At 41.5% G+C, this 27,432-nt stretch overlaps 2 protein-coding genes across 6 annotated transcripts in view; one reads left to right on the top strand and one right to left on the bottom strand.

The window, feature by feature from the left end:
• The window catches only part of SERGEF (secretion regulating guanine nucleotide exchange factor), a 102,064-nt gene extending 99,198 nt beyond the window's left edge, over nt 1-2,866 (top strand). The window contains exon 12 of the mRNA XM_081841600.1: nt 1,660-2,866. The gene's annotated coding sequence lies outside the window, so the exon portion shown is untranslated. The remainder of the gene's footprint in view (nt 1-1,659) is intronic.
• The window catches only part of KCNC1 (potassium voltage-gated channel subfamily C member 1), a 118,034-nt gene continuing 93,243 nt past the window's right edge, over nt 2,642-27,432 (bottom strand). Inside the window, exons 2-5 of one of the 5 annotated variants that reach the window (XM_081840915.1) lie at nt 20,225-21,158; nt 7,261-7,449; nt 4,791-4,843; nt 2,642-3,962 (exon numbers count right to left, since the gene is read on the bottom strand). In XM_081840915.1, coding sequence (XP_081697041.1) covers nt 3,903-3,962; nt 4,791-4,843; nt 7,261-7,449; nt 20,225-21,158 — 1,236 coding nt within the window. In that variant the 3' untranslated portion in view covers nt 2,642-3,902. Of the gene's footprint in view, nt 4,844-7,260; nt 7,450-20,224; nt 21,159-27,432 lie in introns of all 5 variants that reach the window. The other 4 variants (XM_081840914.1, XM_081840916.1, XM_081840917.1 and 1 more) reach the window with 4 other exon arrangements.

The following is a 27,432-nucleotide window of genomic DNA, read 5'->3' as shown; positions in this document are numbered from 1 at the left end:
ATTTTTGTGCTTAGTTCCATAGATTCATACAGTTGGAAGGGATGCCCCTAAGTAATTTCTTGCAGGCTGTGCATCCTAAATCTGTGGTACCCAAAATAGAGATCTCTACCCTTTTTGGGGGGGGATGGAGGGGGTTGAGGGTGTAAGGGAAACTCTAAGGAAGAAAATGTCATACCCTCCTCAGACAGCTTAGCTGGGTAAATTTCTGTGGTTTTTGAAATACCTTGGGTATTTATGTACCTCTCTTCATGATGAGATAATGACACCCCTTTTTATTTGAATTAATTTGTTGTCCTTTCTGCAGCACTAATAATCACACTGTGTCTGGGGAGGAGGCAGAGAGAGTAGAAGAAGAAGAGTTTGGATTTGATATCCCGCCTTTCACTCCCTTTAAGGAGTCTCAAAGCGGCTAATATTCTCCTTTCCCTTCCTCCCCCACAACAAACACTCTGTGAGGTGAGTGAGGCTGAGAGACTTCAGAGAAGTGTGACTAGCCCAAGGTCACCCAGCAGCTGCAAGTGGAGGAGCAGGGAATCGAACCCGGTTCACCAGATTACAAGTCCACCGCTCTTAAGCACTACACCACACTGGTAAAAGCATAGTCCTAACTATTCTACTCAGTTCTGTTTAATTTAATGAGGTTTACTAGTTGGACTAGTCTGAGGTCCCTTCCGACTCTGCTTTTGTATACCAATAGTCTGTGTGACTGTTTCCCTCTCCCTGCCTCTACTGGTTACAAAAGATACTACAAAAATGCATTGCGTCTCTAGTACTTAATTCACATTAAGAACCTGACCTTATTAAAGGCTTGCTATTGCTTGGGTAAGTGCGGACTGTGAAATGGTTTCAATGAGAAAGTAGCAGGTAGGATGGTTTGTTTGAAATCAAAGAAAAACCATTGCTTTATTTGGAGCGGTGAGGAGAAAAGAAGGGCAACCATCACATGAGTGTTGCCTTGGGGCGCTTTCATCCTATATACTTCAGTGCTCAGCTCAATTCTGAGTTTTCTTGCTTTATCTCTGCTCTGTTTCCTTTGAGTCCTGGCATGCTCATTTGTCCTAACAACCATTCCTTTCAGTGATCGTATTTTCTTTGTGCCTGTGAAACTTTAAAGAGAGTGAGAGCGAGAGCAATTTATATGAAAAATCATTTTCTCCTAGATTAATGGCCATTACGCTTGACTCTTATCACAGTGTCATTAGCTAGAATCTTTTCTGGAGTGAGAGAATAAAAGAAACCACTTTCCTGACTGGCTTTTGCAGAATTATCCCACCATACATCATGTGTCACACCAGTTCATGGAAAATACAATGGGTTTGCTGCTTAAAGATGCCAAGGGTGTTAATCTGCTACATGCAGCTACCGTGTCCAATTTTATATCTTTCTAAAACTCAGTGGATCATCTGAGCCTCATATACCAAAAGGGTGAGACTTGGGGATCATTTAGTTTATAAGGAGTAGATTCTGTTGGAAATAGACCCTCCCACCTCTTAAAATGATGTGCTGTTTCTGAAATACACTAGCCTAATAATAATTCAAGATTCTTTAGAATTTGATATTCTGTTGTAGGACTTCAGTTGAGAACATTATAACCACTACACAGATTGCTTGTGGATTTAAAGTTGCTGTTACTCATATTGTTATCCTCTTCCTAAACAGGGTAGAGAGAGGTTGCCACACAATCCCTTTTCTGAAGATCATGCATGGATTTCCTGAAACCTAAGCACAAATCAATATACTAGTTTTGATAAGGAAAGTCTTGTGGCTTTGGGTTGACTTCATCAAGCGATTTCCCCTGCTGCTCTATCCCATCATGATCTCTAATTTTGAAACTGGCCTCCTGACTGTACCATCTGTTATCCATAAACTTATAACAAATCCATGTTCTTCTGTGATTGATCTTGGAGCCTCTTCCAACTTAAGTTCAAACGTGTCATGCTTCTACACATACACCCGCTGTAACGTGGGACTCATGGCTATCACTCACCATAAATCATTGGGAGAGGGGGAGGCCTGTGGATCTCACAGTGGATGAGAGCTCCATTAGTTCCCATTTTGCATGTTAACATCAGAAATGAGGGGGGGGGGGGGGGAGGAGTTTGACCAATTCATGCTTTCCCCACTCTATTAAATGTTAGAACCAGGCTACTAAGATAATAACTGGAAAAGCATATCTCCTATTATATTTGAATGGATTCAGAAAATTTGGTTCATAGTTAATATGATTAAGCTAACATTGCAAAGGAATACCTATAAACCAAGTTTATTCTACAACATTTCCTGTTCAAATATATACGTCTCATACCAACTAGAAGTCTTATTTTCTTCCGGAGATGTTTGGTAGAGGTATTCAAACAGTGAATTTGTAACCCTTGAAGAAATACCTTGCATGGGATGTTCAAACTACAAGAATGATGTTGACAAGCAATCTCTATATCTTACTCTTTGAATCCCATATGAAATATTATAGCTCCCCCCCATGAGTCTCTGTTACTACCCTTAATATTTGACAGCTTTAGACATAACTCACTATTTCCTAAAATTATTTTGCTCTTGATCCCTTTTAAAAACTTACATGATGTGGGTTGCTGTTGTAAAGTGGAGAATTTAAGAGAACCACAGAAGAAAACCCAACTTCACATTATCATCTAAAAAGCCAAACTTTTATTATTAAAGGGGAAAGAAGAGAGGGAGCAAAAGAGACCTACATAACTCTACGTTATACCTTCCATTTGTTATATTTATTAGTGTCGTGAAGACTGTAGACACGAGTTGTATCAAGGATTTGGAGGAACCAGTTGATGATGCAGTCACCAATTTTGCCATTTTAGAAGCAAATTAAAATCAAGCTTCTTTTATATTTCCACTGGGAGTCTTGTATTTATTCACGATTTCAGAAGTGTATCTGGAAACCTCTGATCATTTTAGAAAAGAATTCTGATTTACACTGTACAGCAGGCATTGAAACCATGATACAAAATTTATTTCATGCTAGGATTTGTTTTGCATAACATTGTGCATGCATTTTACTCAGAAGTTCTAAATTGCATACAATGCCATCATCTTGTTTCTTTAACTCTGAGACAAGCTTACACTTGAGTAGCTTCCTGATTTGTATACTGTAAGTCCCAGATTTTCTGATTTTTCTGATATTTTTTTAAAAAAACATTTTGTTGTTGTTAAATTCATCACTGATTACGTAATGTGAACAATTTGCCATGAAGGGTCTTCACATTGGATCTATACACCAATAAAATACAACATAACCAGAGCTGGAAAATAAGTCTAGACCAGCTGTTACCATCAGGCCCAAGAGTTGGTCCCATGTTTCACAAGCATGCCAACAAAAACAGACAGGAAAAGAAAGTTGTTTGTACAGTTTACACAATTCTAGTTGAATGAAAAGTTCTTGATTGTTTTTTCATGTTAATGTGATGTATTTATGAAGGCTTGGTCAATATGACCGCCCGATTCCACTTTTAAAACCATTAACTCTTTTTATCTTGTATACAAAAAGAAGCAATCCATAGCAAAGGAATGTACAGTTTTAGAACATTTTACAGTTTGGCTACAACAATGTATGTAAAAGTAAAGAGCTTTGAAAGAAAATAGATCACTTTGCCTCCCACCCCCCCTTTAAAGTTACTCATACATTGCAGGTTTTTTTGTTTTCATGCAATTCATGCTATGGAACAACAAAAAAAAAATCTATCATTTGTTACATTTTGGCCATAGAAAAAGCCTGCAAATCTACTTATATCTGTGAAACCACATAGAATCATCCTGCAAACTTGCATGGAGTGAGATTACATTTGTCCAAATGAGGAGGTCTTCTATGCCTGCACAGTTCCACCCAGACGTTTACAAGCCATCATTGTCCATCTCGTTCTCTCCATGTCAAGTCACTTTGACTGCCTCTGTTGGCATATATTTAGCAATGACAGGACTTTCTTTGCAAAGATCTGCATGTAAAGAATATAATCAATACTTGAGCTTCTCTCCTGCGCTTTTCAAATCAAGCTGGGTGTTTTAAAGGAAGGAGGACTAAGGTGGAAAGAGCTACATGCAGAGGCAGCCAGTTTTCTTCTCCGCCAGTACTTTTTCCCATGCAGTCAGCCAGCCAGCTAGAGACCTCTCTACAGTGTATCTTATTGCTTTCAACATAGAATAGGCGCCCATGCAAAGTTTCATCCTACTGCGTGTGTTTTGCTCAAACTCCTGCAGGGTTCCTATGGCTCAAAAATATCCTGAGTAAAGCAAAATCTTCAATCGTTGGCAAGTTTCAGCATTGGCCTGAATGCCTAACCCATTCCATAAGAGCCAGTGGATCCACCATTAGCCAAGAAAAAGCACATACCAGCCTGATGCAACCTTAGAGGAAACTACATGATGCATCCACCTTGTTGTCTTATGTTCCAATATCATGCAGTGTTATGGCCCGCCAAAGCTACTAATGCCCACCTAGTGTCATCTCAGCGCTACCGATCAAGGATATTGTCAGTGTAAGCGTTACTACAACCAGTAGTAACACCGTCCCCATGAGATGCTACCGAGAGACAGACCGCTTCAATCATCATCATCATCATCATTTGCATTATATTGTGACAGCTCATAGGTCAATTAGAAAGAATAGCATTTCTTTTTCTTTCTTTTTTCTTTCTTTTTTTAGTATTATGATTTAGACCATTCTCTGCTACTGATCCATGCTACAAAATGGATGGGATGGGAGACCAAGAATGTCTCGTTGGGCTAGGAGAATTGTAGGGTGCAGGCTTTGAGGATAATCCTACCGCTTTTCCACTTATGCCAGCTATGCTGTTAAGACTCCGTGACATTTCATAACCTTCATTTAAAAAGAAAAAAAATATGCAAAAATACAGCATTGGATCAACAACAGAATGGTCAACACAGTAGCCAGATCAGTAGCATCCTCATGCTTTGACATGCTGAGAGTAGTATCCCTTGCAACATGACCATGTCAGAAGCAATCAGAAAATGGTGGAGAGGGGAAATGACCTCCTTTCCCTTGGATGGAAACCCTCTACTATAATGTAGGCAATGCCATAAAGCAGCTTGAAGAAATAAACACCCCATGTTCTATATAGCTACATATCACATTATCTGAAGGTTGGGCCCCCTAAAAAGATGTCTTTATAACATAAAAGCCCATCCGAAAGCAAAAGCAGTTATTATGTTGCTATAGAGATACTACTCAGTTTGTTTACCAGTATTGTTGCATGCATTTGTTTTCCTTTCCCCTCTGCCAGTTTTTAGACATGCACAAAACAGCTCAGCAAATTATAGACAGTAAGACAATCTAGGAAATGAAATTTGGTTGGAACACAAAAGGTATATATACACACCCTCCCACCCCTCAAACAGGCCAACAATATGCTGACATTTTATACTTCTTTAGTTAGCTGGCTCTACTTTCACTCAACAGGCAGAGCCTGGTTCTTGTTGAGGTGCATCATGGGAACTACACTTTTTTTAAAAAATCCCCAGTGAGATGACACTTTGCAGAAGTCTCAGAATACACTGAAGCAAGAACCAAAAGAAGAAGACTCCAGTTGAATGAAAGTGGCCAACACCTATCCAATACAGAATCAGATATAAAACACTTTGCTACAAAGGGAATTTTCAGCAGAGATACTTTCAAATGAAAGTACAATTATCCTACTATATCTTATCATCAATAGGCTTTGAAGTTAGAATTACAGCTGCTCTATTTCTACAACTGGCATTTATTCATAGTCTCCCCCTACCGACATGCAATACATCCTACAGTCTCTGTAGAGTACGACCTGTGCCATGGATTTCACCCTACCATATTTGCAGTTGGTCAATATGCAGTGTTACACTCTATGGCCACAATTCATTGTTGTTGTTTTTGGTGGGGGACACCCAAAACTTGGCATGCTCTTCAGCAACCATTCACAGAAAGCTCCACAGCCACATTGGAGCCTCCGTCCACATGCTGGAGTTATCAGACCAGGGCGTATGTATACTACACTGAAATGGATTTAAATGATATGTTTTACGTATCTAAGCATGTGCTTGATAATCTCTTAGGGTGAGTATTAATTTGTTTGCATTTTCACCATCATCAGTTCATCCGCTTAAATAAGCCATGGTCTGCTTCCCTCTCCTTATAATAAATATAGATATATATATATGTAAATATTTAAAATGCTCTTGTTTTTATTTCAGTAGTAGGTGCAGTCGATACGGTCATAAAAGTTTCGTGAAAATATTCAGGGAGATTGGCAACAGGCCACAATAACGAATGCTAACCGTGGTCAAGGCAAATGAACGTGGGAGCCAAAGGAGAGCATAACACTGTCTTCATGGAGTGGTGGCCATTCTACTGAATTATGAAAGCTGTATGGGCTAGAGTTTAATGTTATGTGTTGTATATGGATAAGAGATGGCCAAACAATTGTCTTAAGATGCCTGCACTTTCTAAATAGCTGTCATTCCTGGATTATTCCGATCAGTGAGTCTCTCACATTCCTTGGGGAAGAAACTGGAATAGATTAAGGATACTGCTAACTACTCTCTATTGGCACTTGCTGAAATAAACCAACAAGGAAGACTAAGCTGCTTGACACTGTCACAAACATTGTTTTATTTTTGCTTCCCTCCCCACTCAGTGGTTCCCAAACTGGTACCTGTACCCTTAGGGGCACATGAGCACTTGCCAGAGGAAATGTAAAACAACAAAACTTATCATGCCAAGTGATTGCTCCTTGCATGACATTTGTTAAAGGTCAGTGACCTCTACCAGTGACCTACAAGTGACCTTCTGGAAATTCTGCTGAGCTTGTTTGAATTGCCTCCTCCCCTCCGCCTGCCACACATGAAATTGGGGGGGGGGTACAGGAGAAAGAGAAGGCGAGAGCTTAAAGAGGTTTTGTAGCAGGTGAAAGAGTTGGAACCATGTTGTCCCACAGCAATTGCAATAGGAAGGTGGAAAGAAGATTGAGCTGTGAAGCCTTGTGTGGCAGCTAAGGTCTTGGGGGCTGGTGCAGGTGAATGCTAGATTTGCATACTAGATGAAATGATTTGCAAAGGGCACACAGATTAAAGAGTTTGGGAACCACTGTTCCTAGCCCAGATTAGTAACTTAAAATGCAGGCATCAGGCTGTTATTGTAGCACAAGAAGCCACGATCTAAAACAAGCTCACTACTTATCAGTAAGTACTTTATCTCTTAAACTATGTTACTATCTATGTGATTACAGGACCTCATCTACATACCCTTTCTTATTCCTCCATCAGGCGGGCAGGGATATTCCCCGGTTGATAAGAGGAAGCAAGGTCCATATCTCTCCCGAGTGCCAGAACGGGTAAAGGGCAGGCCTTCCTCGGGTGACATAGCCTGGTCTATGTGGGGGCAGTCTTCATTTGCCAGCGCCGCCTTGGCCACCTCCCCATTCAGTTTCGAATCTTCAAACATATAAGCAGAAGGCTATTGAAACACTAAGAATGGTTTTATCAGAACGAAATCTGTTGGTAGGGTTCAACAGCTAAAAGGTGAGATAGAAAAAGGAAATAAAAAAAAGTAGCACATTTGCCCTAGGTATGTTGGAGGTGTGCAGCGCACCAAATGAAATTTCTTTTCTTTTCTTTTTTCCCGAAAAGGAAAAGAGTGAAAGGGGAAAACAGAATGTTAGCTTGTTAGAAACAGGGTAGCTTTGGCTCCTAGCTCTGTGAGCAGGTCTGCAATTAGAAACGTGATTATATTTAGCATGATGGAAGATGGCACCCAAATTTTCTCAATAAACTTCCTAGAACTCAACAACTTTGGAGACTGGCACTGATGATGATTCTTTTTTGTTTTTGTTTGTGGCATTCTAGCTTTGCTGATTTATACCTGTTGTGGTGCATTTCTCAGGAAATAATCCTTACACAAGTTGCTTCTGATTTGTTTCCATTTTGGTTTACACAAAATGGTGGCACACATTTAAGACAGATGCGCACAGATGACACAATGGAATATGACAGCAGAACATGGATTCTTTACAATAGAAATCCATTTGCTGAAGTTGTCTTCAAAGACATACTTTTTTTTTGCCTTTTGCAACGGCAGCACAGGATGGTACCTCAAGATAATCAAGCAGCTGATGGGATTTGAAAACAAACACACATTGCAGATGATAATAGATGGCTTTTAAATGTGTCCATTTCAATCAACATGTTTCCATGAGAACAGACATTTTCCTCTGTGTGACTCGCTTCACAATCTCAAAGCAGTTTAAAGTGCTCTTCTAACATTTTAAAGTGCAAAGAATATATTGAATATATACTTGGAATATGGCACAGTTCAGTTGGGATGTTTTGGCCATAGAGGGATCACCAGGCATAAATGTAAACCCTTTCTTTTGAGTGGCGTAGCACAGATAGCTGCAGCATTCAAAGCCTCGGTTGCACAATGCTTATTACATAAAGATAATTGGACAGACATGGCAGGTGATCCTATAGAGTTTAAATTAAAGGGGCAGTGTATAGAACAACGATTCTCATGACAGATCAATATTCCTTGCTCACGATAGATGTCAACAATAGCCACAATAGATTCCTTGCTCAAGACACTTCGTAGCTTTCACTGGCTCGCAGATAGTGATTAATAAAACCAACCCAGAGGAATAAAAGAGAGCACAGAACAATCAAATATATTTGATATGAATTAACTAGCCAACCAACCAACCAACCATTGTTGCTCTTTATAATTTGAAGAGCAGGATGTGCATAAACAGCATTGTAAGGTTTCTTCCTGAGCCCTTAGTTCTATTCTTATAAACAGCTCTTTAATTTGCCAGCTTTAGAGATGAAGGGGAGTTCTGAATCCACTTATGCAAATCCGCTCCACTTCACTGTAGGGAGGAGTTGCGGTGGACCACGTGGCCACCCACTACCCTCCAGGGGTGGGTGGACAAAGTCCCACATCACCTGGAGGTTCCTGGCCACGTCATCGACCAGTCAACTAATCTGCTGACTGGGGAGGCATCCAAGGCATGAGCTGGAGAGCTTCCTCTCGACTCACTTCTTCAATCTCCCGCCCTCCCTCCCTAATTTGCAGGTGTCAATACTGGCCTTGCTATGGGCCTCGGGTGGTCACCGTTGAGGGGCCTGGTTGGAATTTTTCCACTTGGCAAATTGGCATGGGCCATTTGGCTTTCGCCTACCTCGTAGCAATCATTACAACTTTGTAAGGTTTGGCGGTTAGGCATTGGTTGATCTTATGATGGGGGAGGGGAGGTGTGGCCATCACCTGCCCCTCCAAGCTTAAGGGTATTCCGTTAAAGGAATCCAGGGGTGTGGATCTTGTCCGAAGCCCAGAGCGGAGCTGGGGCCATGCCACAACCCTATCGGGAACCCTGGGGGAGCTCAAGTTGGTTTGCATTGACGGGGCTCCCCCTAACTTACTGGACTCCCTGTGTGACGGGCAGGAGTCAGATATAGTCGAGTTAATCCAATGCCTAAGCCAATACTGCTCACATTCTGTAACCAATAAAGTTGCGGCCTAAATTTGCCCAATAACATTAACCTAATATCTGCGTCCTTGTGTTTAATTCACAATTGAGAGGGTGGTTTCGGGATCTTGACACGCAATAAGTGGAATGGGTGGGGAAAGGACCCAATACCTTGAAAAAGTACCTTTGCTCATTGCATTGTCATAATACTACATCTCCCATACTCACTGCACGGCCCATGCTGGGCAGCAAATTGCCAGTGCATCTGATGGGGACTGAATGTAAAAGTTGGAGAGATTGACAAAGTGCTAACTAAATGCAAGCAGGGAGTGACCATCCTGAAGATGTACCACGGCACCTGTAACTTTTCTAATGCAACTTTTCTAATGCATTTTTTTTAATATAGTTTGGTATCTGGAAGACAAAGATAATATGGAAACAGAAACATTGCATTGAGCAGCAATTTCATCTTTTTCTACTGAAAAGTGAGTTTGAGCTGTTGTGCATTAACAAACACAAACAGCTGATTCATAACTATCTGAATGTAATTGGACCCTGCTTCATACGAGCTCTCATCAACCTTTATGCCAGGGATAGAGAACCTGTAACCTTCCAGATGTTGAACTCCCAATTCCCATCATCACACTTGGCCATTCTGGCTGGAGCGGGTGGGAGTTGAAATCCAACAACATCTGGCTTCCCAGTCCCTGCTGCATGCCAATTTGCTTGCATCAATTGTGCCTATGGCATAAATAATGCAGATTGTGGTTATTATGTTTCTGTTAATGTCCTCAAATTGAAAAGTGACTCTAGGATTAGGGGGAAGCTTGGGTCCTCATAAAGGTATACCTAGGAAGCACCTAGTGTGGCTTATGGCCTTATAATAACATCTAATGGACACTCCAGAATCCCCTACGAAAGCCAAACAAAGCACTCAAGGAACACATAATACAGAATTATATTACAGATGAAGCTTCCTATAGTTAAAACATACAAGAGAACAACTGAGCGGCAATTTATCAAAGTGAGCAAACCAAGGAAGCATCTTATCATGTGCAACTGCCACACATGTGCTGCATTTGTGTGTATTGGAGGCTGGGGAAAAGGATTCATAGCATTCTTCTATCCCAACATACAGCATGTAACATAGCATGTTATATATATTTCATGCAAGCCCTTCCCTTCAAAAAAGGTTGGGGAGCTCACATTAACCATTTATTTGTAAATATATATCACATGTAATGTTCTAGATATGGTAGTTGTTGTTAATTTGGGGATAATTTTGCTGAAGGGGAAGATGACAAGATTTTATTCACCTGCCCTGAGTTGGTAACTATGAACTTTTCCAAAATGCAAGTGAATTTTTTTACGCCAATAAACCAATTGGTTCACTGAGTTTGTTGCATTTATCACTGGTTATGCTTTACTCCCTGTCTTACTGAATTGCTCATACGCAAATTCCAACCCTGGCTGGGGGACACAATTAGCATTGGTGCAATAGCCAGGGATTAATCTGATATGCACTATCCTTGAATGGGTGGTGCTCGTCTTCTCTCCTAAAGAATTAAAGCTGGGTGAGGGGCACCTCTGTATGTGGTTGTGTTCAGAAATTCAGAAGGTTACTGTTACATGGTCAAGCAGTAATGGTATAGTTGTATTAAGAGGAGCTTTCCCATATCCCAGAATTTATTTCAAGGGTCCAAGAAGCAATTAATTCAGCGAAAAGTATAAAAGAGGGGGGACTGGTGCAATATTCTGTGTCAAAGACTTGACATATCTAGGAAAACATATTCCAGGATATCGTCCTCCTCCTCCATTTCCTCCTGACACAATTCAGGCAAATGGTAGGCTGATATTAAATTAAAAAATGCAAACTATGACTGGTGCTTTCCTTCCAGATGCACAGATTGCTGACTCAGAAGTAATGTCAAACTATAGTTTGCCTAAACCAGGAAGTCAGGGAAGGAATTGAAGTGTGTAAAGCAGAGCTTTCCAAACTGTGTGTGGTGACACGTTAGTGTGCTGGCTGCACTGTGCAGGTGTGTCGCACAAATGCTGTTATAAGGGTTAAGTTTAACCCCTAGTTTGCTCATAAAACTGAATTACTGTGTTGCAAAATGATGCATGTCTAAAAAGTGTGTCACCAACATGAAAAGTTTGGAAAGCTCTAGTGTAAGGGAAGTTCATGACCCTATGGCTCAGACAAATGTCAAACCATCATTTGACTGTTTTGTCCAAGCCATGATAACCTTGGAATATGTGCCGCAATCAAGTTTTATTAGTGTCTTCAATTTAAATAATATTGGAAGTTGGTGGGGGAATTAAAAAATGGAGTTTAATGTGGGATTCAATTAATAAGTCCTATTAGCGGAAGCCTACACAAGGAGTTCTGCTTGTGCAACAGGGCTTCCCTTGGGCATGCCCTGTCAGAATGATCAGCATAGTGCAAAGTTATGCCCGCTATGGTTCTTTGGGATGCATTCAGCTAAGTTTTATTCAGAAATAAATGGACCTAACTTACTCATGTTCATTCATTTCACGGAGGCTATTCTGAATAAAACTTAGTTGAATACCAGCCTTTGGGAGGAATTCAATATTGCACTAAGATGATCATGATGTCAGAACAACCATTTTGGCTTGACAAATGGAACAAATTGTCCTCTCTCCCCTCCCCCATAAGCTGTTCTGGGTAGGTAGGGGGGGTTCCTGATCCCTCCAAGCGAATTTCTGGGTGTGGGGGTGCCCAGGGTGAAGAGAGGGGGAAAGTTCCCTTGTGCAAACAGAAGTCCTCTTTAGTTGAATCCTAAACCTTTAGAAGCTTGAGGAATGAGGCTGCAATCCTACCCTCACTTGACCAGGAGTAAGTCCGACTGAATTTTTGATGAGAGCTAAAAGTTCAGATTAATCAATCTAAAACTGATCCTGTATCTCTTAGGCATGCTCAGTAATTACAGAGTTCTTAAGAGTATTAACCTCTGTTTTGCACCATAATAAACTGAGGGCAGGTTGCTCCCCTATCAGCTTCAAAACATAAATACTAGACCTATGATGTAAAAAGCTTATTTAAAAATAATAAAATGGTGATTCAACCAACTACTTGCCTAGCTTTTGTAAAGTGTGAGGCTACACTCTCTGGTCAAATTCTCACCACTGTATTACTACAAACAGTCATTGCTTCCGCCAAAGAATTCTGGGAGCTGTAGTTTTATAAGGATGCTGAGAGTTGTCAGAAGACCTCTCTTCCCCTCACAGAGCTACAATTCCAAGGTTCCTGTGAAAAAGGATTGATTGTTAAATCACTCTGTGAATTGTAGTTTGTATGTGCTGGGGATTAGGGGCCTATTAACAATTCTTAGCACCCTTAATAAATTATAGTCTTGCCTGTTTAAAGTGGTATCATAGTGCTTTAAATATTTGGTGGGAATGTGCTCCTCCTGTGTATTTAGGATTTATGATTTATGATTTATAATGCTGTCTGGCTGAACTGTAAATACTTTTTGCTCCCCCAGCCCCTGTTCTCCATTTATGTGGTTATATATAATGTATTTTCTCTTCTTTATTCATCCAAAACAATGCTTACAAATATACACCAAAGGAGAATGAGGACATAAACCCAAGATTTTTCTCCTGAGACTTGAACACAAAACTACCTGTACATTGATTGTTCTCTGAAGATTTACTTTGTAGAAAATAAAATGTGTGTTTTCAGGCAGGCTCTAATTCAGCAAAATATCCCATTTGGTTTGTGCACGAGACCATGTTCAAAGATGAACACTGGATATTTATGTATGCCAGAGCTTGGAGGGATTCAAAAGGACAAAACCCCATGTTCCGTTGTTTGCCTTTGAATGGTGATGACACATTCCAATTCTAACTATGCACACTTTCTTGCAAGTAAGTTCCATTGGAAGACAATGGGGCTCACTTCCAAGTAAACAGATTTAAGGATGGGTTACCAGCACACAAGGGCTACATCGATCATAGATTATAACACAGAAGAATTACAGAGGAAGATACAGTAAACCACAGACAGGTAATGATGAGATGATGAGATGACAGCTTGGAGAGAATATGGATGTAAGTACAGCTGGGAGAGTTAGAGTTTGACAAAAGCTATGGTGTAAGTGATTTTGAAACCAGGAGCGAGATTATTGTTCAGCCAATATGTTCTTGAAATTTTCTGCTGGAGAGCAATGCAAATTAACTTGTTTTCCATGCAGACAGTACTAAAGAGAGCAACTCAGCCAGTTAGTGCCATGTCGCATCAAGTACTTACTTTTTTTTCTTTGGGCATTAATACCTTTTGCATCAGGTTTTGTGTGTCACAACCTCAATGGAGTTTACCTAGTCTGTGACATCCCTTGTTGTTTTGATTTAATGAACTGTATTCTAATGTCCTCTGTTGCCCAAAATGGAGCTCAGGTTGATAGGAATTGAAGAAAAACATCAGAATATAAAATGTGACAGTCTGTAACATATATAAGTTGCAAGCAACATACAGTAAGAAAAAAACAAATAGTGAGAAAGAGAGAGAGAGAAAAAGAGAAACATGAAGAACATGTAAAAAACTTAATTTGTTACTACACAGCAATTGCGTTGATTTTTAGCTATCCCAAAACTTTACAGTTTTAATGTAATATATACATAGAGTTTTTATCAGTGCTGTCATTTTTTTAAAGCCTTATAATTTTTTTTTGTATATTTTAAAATGCACTTTGATGTCATCTGCATACCATAGACTTTATGCTGGCAGAATTTAGCTTAGCATGCTAAACCCAGAGGCCCTTAAACCCAACCTACCTGTGAGTATTTACTCACCAAAGTGTTGGACTGGATTCCTCCAGGAAGTGTAGGTCTCAATAAAGGTACTTCAGGGAATAATCTCTCACAAACCTTATTGGCCAACGCTGTGACCTCCCTCCTAGACAATACCACCATTTAGAGGCACTGTTTCTTGGAGTGAGGTGACATGTTGGTTTACTGACATCTGGAGACAAGGGGTCAAAATGTGAAGGTCAGGCAGTCTTTCTTTGACAGGTGACTCTGGAAAGGTGCAATCCTGAAAAAAATGTTGTTCCTGGAAGCACTTTCCTTCCAAAAATGTACCTCAGAACCAGAGGTGGTCTTGCAGTACTTACAGCCTCACTCACAGTGGTACTGTACCTATGAAATCAAACTAAAATTATAGTAGTTTCATAGTAGGATGCTATAGTCAAAGAACAGGTCAGGTATCTGGGGATATTTCACTGTGCTGCCTAACATAGCAGGGAGAGATAATCATTGCAGAAGCTACCTCTCCAAGCCACCACTTAAGATCTTACAGCACCACCCTCCGACTTGAGTTTCAGTCTTAGGTAATAAATAACTACAATATGATGATCTGTAGAATATGAAATGTATGCCATTCAAGGAGCAGAGATGACTGTGAAGGACCACGAGGGCAGAAATGGTTTTGTTTTATGAAAGCAACAAGTACAGAAAGACTTTGGTTGAAGTTTACATCATGTATAAAATAGTAAGAAGTACACCAAGACTTGAGTTCCACACAAAACCCCATTTGTTTGTTTTTGTTGCTGTATAAACAGCCATAATTTGTTCTTTGCATAAGCAGTAATGTAGTAGTGATTTACTACAGTATCCAAAATTCAAATGATCAGGTCTTCGGCGCCCCATTTATAAAAGTGAAAAAATGCAAAGGCATTGCAAGGACTGATTTCTTTTAAAACCCTGAAAAGCTTTCAGTGAGACCACTATTTTGCAAATGATTTTCTGGGCTCTGCCTATAGCCAATAAAATTCGTCAGACCCTGACATTACAGCAGTGATGTCAATTTACCTCAGTGCAGAAGGTCATAGCTGTCATAGCTTGTCATAGTTGTCAATGTAATCTGTATTTGCCCCACTGTCAGTGGGCAAATGGCTTTGTGGGATGTCACACAAGGAAAAACTCCTCATTTCCCACCTGCTCATTTCATTTGGGTGACTGACATTCATACTCATTAACACCAGTCAGTAAAATATCTTAGCTGCACTGTGCTCCTTGCAAAGCATCAAACTATGGGTAGACAATTGTCCAGTTTTGATAGTTAAGGGCTCAGAATACAATAGCTTCTGTTCCTTAACTACACATGGGGTAAATCAACTAGTAGGATATAAAACCTCACTGATGTAAAATTCCTTTAACACAAGCAGCAGATTTATGTTTCAGCCCTGGAAGCGAAGGCTCAGGTGACAGTCAATATTATGGTCACTGAACTGTTTTGCTATTAAGTATTGAAATATGAAATATATTGAAGGAGCTCCTGGCACTTTGAGTTTAAAAACTATTTGATTTATTCCAGGTAGTCAAACTAGGTCAGGATGAGCAAAGGTTTTCAAAAGATGGTGCAGGTTCTGTGCCAGGTTTTTTGGCTGGCTGGCTGGGACGGTGGAATAAAGGTTCAGGGGTGGGGAGGGACATTGAGGTGGAAGTTTTATTCATTTATTTATTTCATAATCCCTTGATTCTAAAAAGAAACCCTCAAGATTGTTCCTACTCCTTATTGAGAGAACACAGGCAGAGTGGTAATGCTGATTCAGAGCTGTGTGTTTCTTTAACATCTCAGCACTGATTAAGTCTGAAAACCCCACAAATCTAAGTTTCTAAAATCTCCATGCCTTTTTTTTTAATTGAAGGCCCAGAAATGAGCAGACTCTTGTGTGACTTTAAGTGACCAGAAAAATAACAGAGATGCATAATCTCTTCCCCCTGGTCCTGATGAGACATCAGGAAAGGTTTGGGTTCTACTACGGTCATGCTGATTTTTGTAATTCATTTTCAAATGGGGAAAAAAAATCTGACTCTATTATGCCTGTTATATAAGCATACTACAAACCTGAACACAGGAATGATTTCACCGACTATGGTGTGTTAAGTGTGGGCTAGGGCTTAGGTCTGGAACTAGTCTAGTTTCCATAAAAAGTTTAGAAATAAAATACAGATAGGTAAATGTACATATAGGAAGAGAGGCAGCTCCCTTATTCTGAGCCAGACCACTGGTCCATCTGGATCAGCATTGTCCACACGGACTAGGCAGCTTTGAAAGGTTTCTGGATGAAGGTTTTCCCCAGATCTTGGTGATGCAACCTGGGCCCTTCTGCAAGCAAATGATGCGCTTTGCCACTGAGCTAGGGCCCTTTCCACAATGTACTTCTACATTCATTTACGTCCACTAACTTTGTGGGGTTATACTTATATGCAGCTATGGTCAGGAATCACCCTTCAATAAGGCAAAACAGTTATTTTATTTTTAAAGTAAACTATCACTTATGAGGTAGTGCAATGCAGTAGCATTACTGGTTGTTCCAATTTTAAGTGAGCCACAAAGGCACAGCGATCGAGACTGTGATACAGGAATCTGCACGCTCACCTTAGCTGAATCAGCACAAGCAAAAAGTGCTTATTCTGTTGATTCTGAGTGCTGAATTCATTCCTGCGTGTCTTATAGACACATAATCTTAGGCAATTCTGAGGTGCAGAAAGCATGAAACTACAGCCTATACTTCTCTGCACCTGCAGACCTCTCTACGAGATCTGGTGGGGCCATTTTACTCTCTCCAGCATTCTGTGAGTTTTAGCTGTACCACTCCAAAACTCAATAGGGGAATATATATAACTTAACATGGTGGCTCTTTCCATATAAAGGTTAGGGTGCAGAGAACCTGAGTAGGCACTTAGAAAGTGCTTCTGCAGTGTAATTTCACTGGTGCTGGCAGTAAGGACAGTTGGGTGGAGTTACTTACATTTAATTCAATATGTCTATTAACACCCAGTCCAAAAGAATCCACTCTGGATTCACAGTAGACTAGAAACTACACTAAAGCTGGTCAGAGTGTTACTAATGAGCCATGTACAGGCTACTCATTAAGTTTGCATCTCCAGCAACTCTGTAATGTTTAGCAATTGGTTCTTATATGATTTACAGAACCAGATAGTAACTGATCATTGTTGAAGTCTTTATAAAGAAAGAATGGTATTTTCCTTTGTATTGGAAGGCAAAAACCTTTTGGCTTTGTTTTTAACATTCATTGCTGACACTATCCATCCCTGGTACTGAGCCAGATGAGATTCCCTTTGGCATCTCCTTTCCTCCAAATTCTGTGCTGCCCAACCCCTAGGAATAACAGTCAGAAGTCTGAGTGTGGTCTACTAGTGATGACTGCAGCAGGCCACTTGCACGCAGACAATGGGTTGTGCCGTGCCAATTTGAGAAAAACAACAATGTCCCTGAATATTATAAACCCCTCACCACAATGCCTTACAACCCTCCCCCAAATAAAATATGCACGTTTTGCTTTAGGCTGCACCAAATGAATGAGTAGGTCCTGTAATCCAACTGAATTAAACAAAGTACAAATGGGCTCTGGAGCTGATGACAAGCAGATACGCATTAAGGTTCACACATGCAAGCTGGCCACATCTTTTCTCCATGTGATCCTTCTCATGTATAGGACTGAATGGCGACGCCTCCATGTGAGCTGGGCTGCACCTAAGTGCTGCTCCAGTCACACACAGACAAATGGCTGCTGGAGCAGTTCGGTTCATACTTTCCCACATACAAGAAGAATCACACCAGAGATAACAGGTGGCCATCGGGACCTTTTATGCACAGGGACTGCATGTGAGTTCAGAGCATTCATGAGAACACAGTGGTTCCACACTGCCCCATGGATACACAATCTGCTACGATCTCATTGGTCAGTTGGATGTATGTGACACGCTGCTTCATGAGTGTCCTCTTATCCTCCGTACTTCGCAGAAACGTAAACCATTCCTATTTACTCATGAAGAAGGTGCTCCATTGCTTTGTGATGGCATTGTGATAAGCATTTGCAACCTGAGGAGAATGGACAGCAAAAACCACATAGGTGTGCGCGCAAAGGGTAAAATAGTAAAGAGGCAGTCATTGCATGGATTGTGGCCAGCCTGGTGCAATGGAAGTCTTCAAATCAAACTAAAGGGTTAACTGAAAACAAAAAAACAAAACAAACAAACCCACAGCAAAATATAGTGACAAAAATGAAAGCTCTTTACCATCTGTATGGAATATTACAGAGTTCTGCAAAGGAACAAAGTTAATTTTCTGCCATCACTTTCCCATCTTTTAAAAATAATAATATCAGCATTTGGCACTGGTGAAGCCACACACACAAAGGAAAGTCACGCTTCTTTTGTGTTCTTTCAATAGCATCCACATGCATGGCTATGAAATGGATAGAGGAGATTTTTCACCCACATGGAGTGATAAATTAGTTTTCCGCCAAAAATAAATAAACATATAAATGATACTGCAAGACCATCATAATTATAAACTGGTTCCTTAAATGTATCCCTCACTACTAAAGTTTAGTATGAATCCCTGTATAAATGACTTTTATCGCAATATATCCCAATGGGAAGTATCTTTTAAAAATAGGCTGAAGGTTGCATATGGCTGCAACCAATGCTTGTTTCACTGGCCAAAATAATTTGTGTTTATTATGTTTAAAAGTACTATTTCCCCCCACAGAATTGGTCAATGATATTCCATGGGTAGAGGTAGATTATGGGGTTGAACTGATCAGATCAAAGCCCTGTAACTTTGTGTGCTCTTTGAGGAGTCTCATAAAACTGAGATAGTCCCATAACTAACCACTAGCCATGGGATATTATAATATATTCCATGATGACTAGTATTTTTATTCCCCACCCCCAATGTTGAACTAATATGAAATATAGTTTAGTCTGACTGGGAATATTTTCTTATTGCTGTCATTTATGACTATAATTAACAAATAATCATAATAAAGTACCCTGTGAGATTATCGCTCATGGCTCTTCAGAATAAGTCTGCACAAAATGGTCAATGTTCTCCCCTTTTCAGTCAGCCTTTACTGTGAGGAGGGTTGAAGGAGCTGTAGACTGTGGACCTTTTCTGAGAAGGCATTGATGCTCCTCCTGTCCAGAGCTCTAAATGCTAAGCTTCCATGTTGATTATGTCGCTACTTGTTACAAAATTGGTTGGGTTGCGTGATGTGGAATAAACACCCTTACATTTAGCCTTGTTCCCTTCTGAATCACATTGTGTTTCTGTGGGAAGTCTAAGCTATCATTCTAATGGGTGGCTAACCATCTGAAAAAAAAAATAATAATACATGGTTGTCTCATGAAATCTGCATGTATTGATGTAAGTTTATCCTTTAAGGAGGCACCTGGTTTCTCTAACGTAAATGGTGTTCTGCAACTCAAAAAGCATCTAGGAACAAGTGGGGGAAAAAATATCCAGGGTGTGTGGGAATTGTGTACTTGTGTGTGCTTGTTTTGCTGGGCATGACCTGCGCCCTTGGCTCCCAGTATGCCAGGAAGCATTTCGCTTATGGGAACCATCGTGATGTATTAATGCAGCCCGGCAAACATAAGCTGTAAATTTCTAAAAAATATTCTTCCACTAGCTGTATTAACTCTTAAAATCTTTTGAGTGTCCCTTTAAACAGGACCAGTATTAAGGCTCCTAAAGCGTGCTCTCCTAAGTTTCACTTGTCAACTTCTCCTGTACCATTTTGTCCCTGCAACCTGTATGTCCCACACATTGCTCCATGTGTGGTGGTGGGACAGTAATGGGATAATGTGCTACCCATTGTGCTAAGAAAGCAGTCTGACTGAATCTTTCAATCTCTACAAAGGATGGAGGTTTAAAGGTCAGATGGACATTCCTCTAAGAGGTTTCCTACCTGCTCTGTTAATTTCTAACATTTCTTCTTGGGCGAGTGGGCATGTGTCGCTCTGAGTACTGTGGTGTGGAGAGTTTATGACAGATTTACAATAATTGGGGGATCCCAGCTGGGGCGGCCGTGGGATATGCTTCTTTTTTTTCTTTGGTAGCTTCTGCTTAGCCATAGCTAAGGAGTAATACATTCCGAAATTGTTCACAATGACGGGTACAGGCATGGCAATGGTCAGCACGCCTGCAAGAGCACAGAGGGCCCCCACCAGCATGCCTGACCAAGTCTGAGGATACATGTCTCCGTAGCCCAGGGTAGTCATGGTGACAACAGCCCACCAGAAGCCAATGGGGATATTTTTAAAGTGTGTATGTTCGCTGGCACTAGGATCATTGGGTTTAGCACCTATTCTCTCAGCGTAGTAGATCATTGTGGCAAAGATTAAGACGCCCAATGCCAAGAAGATGATGAGCAGCAAGAATTCGTTTGTGCTGGCACGGAGGGTATGACCCAAGACCCGCAGACCTACAAAGTGGCGGGTCAGCTTGAAAATTCGCAAGATTCGTACGAATCGGACGACTCGCAGGAAGCCCAAGACGTCCTTGGCAGCTTTGGAAGACAGGCCACTGAGTCCAACCTCCAAGTAGAAAGGCAGAATGGCCACAAAGTCAATGATGTTCAAGGTGTTTTTGATAAATTCCATCTTGTTTGGGCAGAAAATGACCCTCATTAGGAACTCAAAAGTAAACCAAACGACGCAGACCCCTTCAATGTAGGTTAGGAAGGCCTCTGTCTCTGCCTCCCGATAGATGCGCACGTGGGTATCATTCCCAACAATTTCCGTCTCCGTCTTGTTAACGATGGGATTGAATCTCTCATGGGTCTCGAGGCAAAAGGTAGTGATGGAAACCAGAATGAAGAAGAGGGAGGCAAATGCGATATACTGTAGAGAGAGAAAACAGGAGAAAGCTGTTAGGCAGTAAAGTTTGTTTGTGAGGAGGGGAAAACACAAAGCATATAGAGATTTGATTGTGAGACATTAAAGAAAATAATACCAGTAGAAATGGCGCTGCCTGGCTGCAAGTGCTCAACACCCATTTGGCAAAGCAACAGGGGCCATGGCCAGGTTAGCTTATGATCATTGGAGTGGCTTATCTACAGTTTAGGAAACTTGTATTGAACTGTCTTGTTCCATTGTAAAATATTTTCTAGAGCTGCCAATACCCTGTAGTTTGGGGACTTATTTGATGCCTCATATTATGGAACAACCTGGACCTGATATAGATCCAAACTGAATCAGGGGAATTGTACAGCCCTAATTGTTTAAATAGGATTAAAAAGCCCAATTAAGCATATTGCCAGTGGCAAGGGGGTGGCAAACAAGTGAGATTCTTAGCCTGTGTCTCCTCCTCCGTCCCCTCTCTTTGTGACCCACTACAGTGGTACCTCTGGTTACGTACTTAATTCATTCTGGAGGTCTGTTCTTAACCTGAAACTGTTCTTAACTTGAAGCACCACTTTAGCTAATGGGGCCTCCTGCTGCCACGCCACAATTTCTGTTCTCATCCTGAAGCAAAGTTCTTAACCTGAGGTACTATTTCTGGGTTAGCGGAGTCTGTAACCTGAAGCGTATGTAACCTGAAGTGTATGTAACCCGAGGTACCACTGTACAGGTTTAACCAGGGTTTAGAACTATGATTAAACATAGGGTCACCCGGCTGCTCTGGATTACTCTGAGTGGGCCTGACCCAGGACAATCTGGGGATGTCTTGACCTGCTCTGGGCCAAGCCCAGATTGGTTCAGGATCTGGGATTTGTCCTAAGCCAGGGCACAGCCCTAGTGTTTTGTTTCACTCTGCATCTCAAAATCAAATTCTTTTCAGAAGAAGTATATGTTTCGATTCTGTACTAAAGAGGATATGTGAATCCCATTTTGATCTCCTGCACATTCTGAAATAATATGCAGCTGATGCAGCAATAGGGCCTGAACTGGGCACCATGCAGTTGTGACAAGGAGGCTGGCCTAGGATCCAATGTATCACAGATTGGATAAGTCCCACCATCTTCCCACTTTAGAAGGCCAGCTTAGTTGAGAGCTGGGGAGATGGTCATCTCCACTCATTCGATACATGCACATGCTGAGCTATGGGGGTGTGTGGTTTCCTCGGTCACTCACTGAACCAAAAAATGAATCTAAAGTACATTGGCCAAGGTAACACAGGTAAATAGGACAAACCAAGGGTGGCATCAGGAACAAGCAAGCAGGTATAGTTTTGCTAAAACAAATAGTTTCAAAATAAAATAAGGAGCAGCAGGCTATCAAGGCTGGCTCAGAACAGAGCTCCCAATTGCCCTATTTTTAGAGTTGCAAAGTAGAACGAATCACTTAGGGCGGAAGAAACTTTGCTGAATATGAATTGAGGCTGACTTTGTACCACAGTCCTGTAGAGTCCTGACATTTCCCATAGGAGGCTTTATCAGGGAGTTTTCACACTAATATGGGGTTCCTTTTTCTTTTGGTTGGGGGAAGCCCATAATCCACATTTATGCATATCCCACTTAAATTGCCAAATAGCCTCACTGCACACGCATGGAATGTCCTGGCTTATATGCAAGTGGTGTAGGCAACACAAAGGAAGTAGCCCTGTAGATATTAAAAAATCCTGTTTTGCATCCCAGAGGTACCTGGATGCTAGAACAGCAACACTGGAATCCCTCCTCCCATTCATGGCTTGTTGCCTCCTCCTTGTTTCCTATGGAGGTCAGGCAACCCTTTCTCCCAACTACAGGAACATAGGAAGCTGCTTAGACCACTGGTCCATCTAGCACAGTTTTGTCTATACTGACTGGCAGTGTCTGTCCAGGGTTTCAGGCAGGGCATTCCCAGTTCTACCTGGAGATGGCAGGGATTGAACCTGGGACTTTTTGTATGCAAAACAGATGCTCTAACACTCAGTTATGGCTCTTCCCCCACTAAAGCTCCACTCGGGGAGGGGGAAGGTTGTGACCATCCAGATGTTGCCAGACTACAGTTCCCATCATCTCTGATTATTATCCATACTGGCTGGGACTGGTGGGTGGGAGTTGGAGTCCCAGCAGATCTGAAGAGTCATAGGGTCCTGAGATAGAAATTCAGTTTTAATCATTTATTTCTCCCCGTCCACACACATTCAAAACCTGACACTAATGCAGAATGGCCTGCACATATCAAGAACACATATTTACTAAGTGTCTCTTCAAATTCCTCTCTTGTATTTCTTATCTTGGGGGGGGGGGGAGAGAACAAAATGGTTTCAGATCGAATTCTCATGGGCTTCAATAGTTCTTCACCCAAATATGATATCTGATCCATTACTTTATCTTCATTAATATGGCAGTATTCATTCAGAAGTAAATTAATCTTTTTTTAATGCTACTGCACTGTTAAAATCTCCTGAAGGTGATAACATTCTCCCAAGGACACCAAGGTTACTAAATATTGATCTTTTCTGCTTCTGCCTGTATCAATATAATCATTAGTGACAAAAGCATTACTCATATTTTACTCCAGTACTAGTACATCTTGCACGAGAACTTTCCCAATTTATCAGTTTTAAAAATAGAAATAACAAAGATAACAAAAAAAAGAAGACTTATTCACACCTATTACAACACTGCCCAGAAACGGGAAGTAAAAATCCTAGAATGTGGAACTATGTATGCAGTGACACCGTGACATGTGAAACACAAATATTTTCTAGTGAAAGATCAATGCACAGTGTGGTAGAATAGGCCAAATGTTACCTCAGGGATAGGGCCAAATGGAGTCTTCCAAGTATCTCCATATGGCCCCCAAAACTCTGTCTATATCACAGCCCCTCTCCAAAGGTAAACCTGTCACTGAGTGTCTTTGACTGAACTGTGTCCTTGAACACTGATAATGCCCTTTGCTTACCTTGAGGGCGGTAGCTTACTGTACAAAGGCAAAATCACATTTATTGCTCTCCCTGCTTTTATCTGTGGTCCCACTCACCACTGGTATGTGGCCCTCAGAAGTCTGCCCAAAAGGCAATGTGGCCCTTGGCCTGAAAAATGTTACCCACCTTTGTGTTAGACTGAGAAGTCCTCGTTCAAATCCTCAACTAGTCTTGAAGATCACAAGAGGGTGTTGGGCAAAGTCACAACCTACCTCTTCTCAAACATCCCATACAGGTTTGTTTTGTGCATTAAAAATGGGCTGAGAGAAACAATAGACATTTTAGAGGATAGGCTAATATTTCAAACTCATCTCCAAATACTGGAAAGGGGAACAGAGGGCAATGGGAAGAAATTTAAGAAGGACAATATAAAGTGTTGCCTAGCAAAAATCTAAAAGCACAGGTATATGATATGGGCTAGCTGCCTTAGCAACTGTACTTCTGGGAAAGAGTTGGGAGTAATACAAGTTAAGAAATGCATGGCTCTTGCCACTTTAGGATTAGTAGCTGAACCCTCCTTGTTACTCTTCCAAAATCCACAGCTGGGTTTTAATACTACTACTACTATTATTACTAATATTAATTTGTATCCAATTTTTCTGCCTCAAAACAGGCAGAAAACAGGCTTATGGGTGACAAATAGCAACAAAGCTATCCTCCCAGCAACACCCATCTTTTGCTTCTCCCTCACCTAGTATTGCATCTATATTTCCCCTGAATGTCAGAGAAGAGCCTCTTTCCAAGTTTACCAAATAGCAACACTTTAGATTTAATAAGATTAATATAGTTCTCAAGGGCATTCAAAGAAATTTACATCCATTTCTGTTCAGCAGCTAGTTTTTGGAGGGCTATTTCATAAATGAGGTAAATGATTGAGGGTGAAGGCCTTCGCACGCATAAACACACACGGCCTACTTCAGTACCTGTCACTTCCCTTCTTTTTACAGTTCTTCAGCAAACCATTTCCCTCCATCTAGGTCCCACCCTGTGGGAACTGGTTATAACGCTGAGAGACACTAGTGGGAGGCTCATGCAAAGCATAAAAATGCCTAAGACTGATTCTTGAAATCCCACCAACCTCTTTCTGGTCCTCTGAATTTGCCTGTGATATGTATGTGCCCAGTGGTGTACATCATACTGATATACTGTTGTGATAGTGTCTGAAGCAGGACCAGCTTTAATGTGTGAGGCAATTCTTGCCTCTGACAGACCCTTGAAAACAATTATTTCAACATTCAATGCAAATGCCTGCTTTGTCTTGAAAAATGAAAACAACATTTTCAAAGCTGAAAGAACAACATATTCCCTCTGGGGGAGGCCAGCAGCAACTGAATCAAGACCAGTCACAGATGCATTTCCAAACTGTTGTTCATCGTCCCTTGTGAAACATATTTTCCCCTATGTTGTCATTCTCCTTTTCTAGGCTAGTCTTCGCTGTTGCTCCCTTCTCTATGAAGAAAGAGAGGCTGCACGCTCACCATACATTTAAAGCATATTTACCTCACCCCTACCCTATATGAATCCTGGGAGCTGTAGTTTGTTAAGGGTGCTGGGAATTTTAGTTCTGAGAGGGATAAACAAAGACTATGTTTGCTGCCAAGCAATGGCTGTTTCCACCTGCCTTGCCTAGGAGCATTCATAAGGGAGCTGTTCTGGAAGACCTGTGAGGGGAGACCGACTGTGTTTGCTGTCAGAGGATGGTTGCCTTGCCTCACCCTCCCGTCCTCTCACAGCAGCTGATTCCAGAACTCTGAGGAGGCTTTCCCACCTTTTAGGTTGAAGCATAAATGGTGGGGAAGGGGAGAGTCCTATGCACTATTGCCATTGGCTTGGTGGCTATTTTTGGATATGAAGTTATTGGACTTTTTTTTCTTAACCTACTATGCTCACTGAAATGTTGATGTATTTAAAATTAATTGCTAATAGCTGCCGCCAATGCTTTCTAATGGGTACTCCTGGCAGCTGAAACCCTCAGGCATAGGCAAACTCGGCCCTCCAGATGTTTTGGGACTACAACTCAGCTAACAGGACCAGTGGTCAGGGATGATGGGAGTTGTAGTCCTAAAACATCTGGAGGGCTGAGTTTGCATATGCCTGCTATAGGTAGACATAGCAGCCCAACTCCCCAATGCATTACAATGTGTAGACCAGGAAAATGAAAGTCCCAAAGTGCTTGAATGAGTCAACCTAGTGTGCAAAGCGCCCTATGATTTCCTGTGGGTAGACCAAATGGCACAAAAGCTCCAGTGCTTTTTTTATAGGACTCTGGACACCAGGGCTACTGCTCCATGCTGTGGTGGGGTTGAAGAAGTGGTGTTGAGGCATCATTGCTGGCTTTCCTTCCCCTAAATACAAGTGACAACCCTATACCTCTCAGAAATTGAAGGCTGATTCATACATGCAGGAAATTACTTAATATATCAGTGCTTCAATATGGCACATTTGATGACTCACTTAGCTGAATGCGTGAAAAGTCATGTGTCTGAGGTGATGCGAGATCTGTGGCGTTAGATCAGTGTCGACTCATTCACACATGCAAATTATCACTTGGTGTCGCAGTTGTAAAGGACATTCATGTGCATAACCAACTCTTTGTTGATACCTGTTCTACACATCTACCTCCTTATTATAGGAATAATGAACCTGTGATCATGGCTGTCTTAAGCATTTGCGGCGTTGGGGTGCAAAGACCCGCCCAGTGCCCCCCCAGGTTGCCCAGTCCCAGGCGCGCAGGAAGGTGGAGCTGACCAGCCACCTCAAAGTCTCGCTGGCTCACTCGCCCCCAAACTTGCAGCGCAGAGCCACCCGCAGCAGAAGAACCCACTGCGGCGCTCCAACCGATGGGCGGGCTCTTCCCCTGACTCAACTTTTGGGCCCTGGACTCTCGGCCTGGAGCCCCTGAGAGCCTGGTGCCTGGGTGCCCTGCACCCCTAGTGCCTATGGGTAAGACGGCCCTGCCTGTGATTTTTCTGGATATTGCTCAACCATAACTCCCATAATTCCCTGTCATCTGTCATGCTAGCTGTAGCTGATGGGAATAGAAATCTAACAACGTTTGGAGGGCCGCAGGCTTCCCCTCTTGCTTTAGTAAATGGTCATGAACAGACTTTTTAGAGCCAATTTGAATATAACATTCTTTGTAAGCTGAATGATATTTCTTCCCATATTGCTAAGTTGGATCACCTTCAATCATCCCCTTAGGTCACTGGTCAACATTTTCGTAAAGGATAGGAGGTTGCAGCAAATTATTCAACAGCAATG

The sequence above is a fragment of the Podarcis erhardii genome, assembly GCF_964252035.2.
Source record: "Podarcis erhardii genome assembly, chromosome: 1".
In the NCBI taxonomy this organism is placed as follows: Eukaryota; Metazoa; Chordata; class Lepidosauria; order Squamata; family Lacertidae; genus Podarcis; species Podarcis erhardii.
This window is presented reverse-complemented; position numbering and strand designations above follow the sequence as displayed.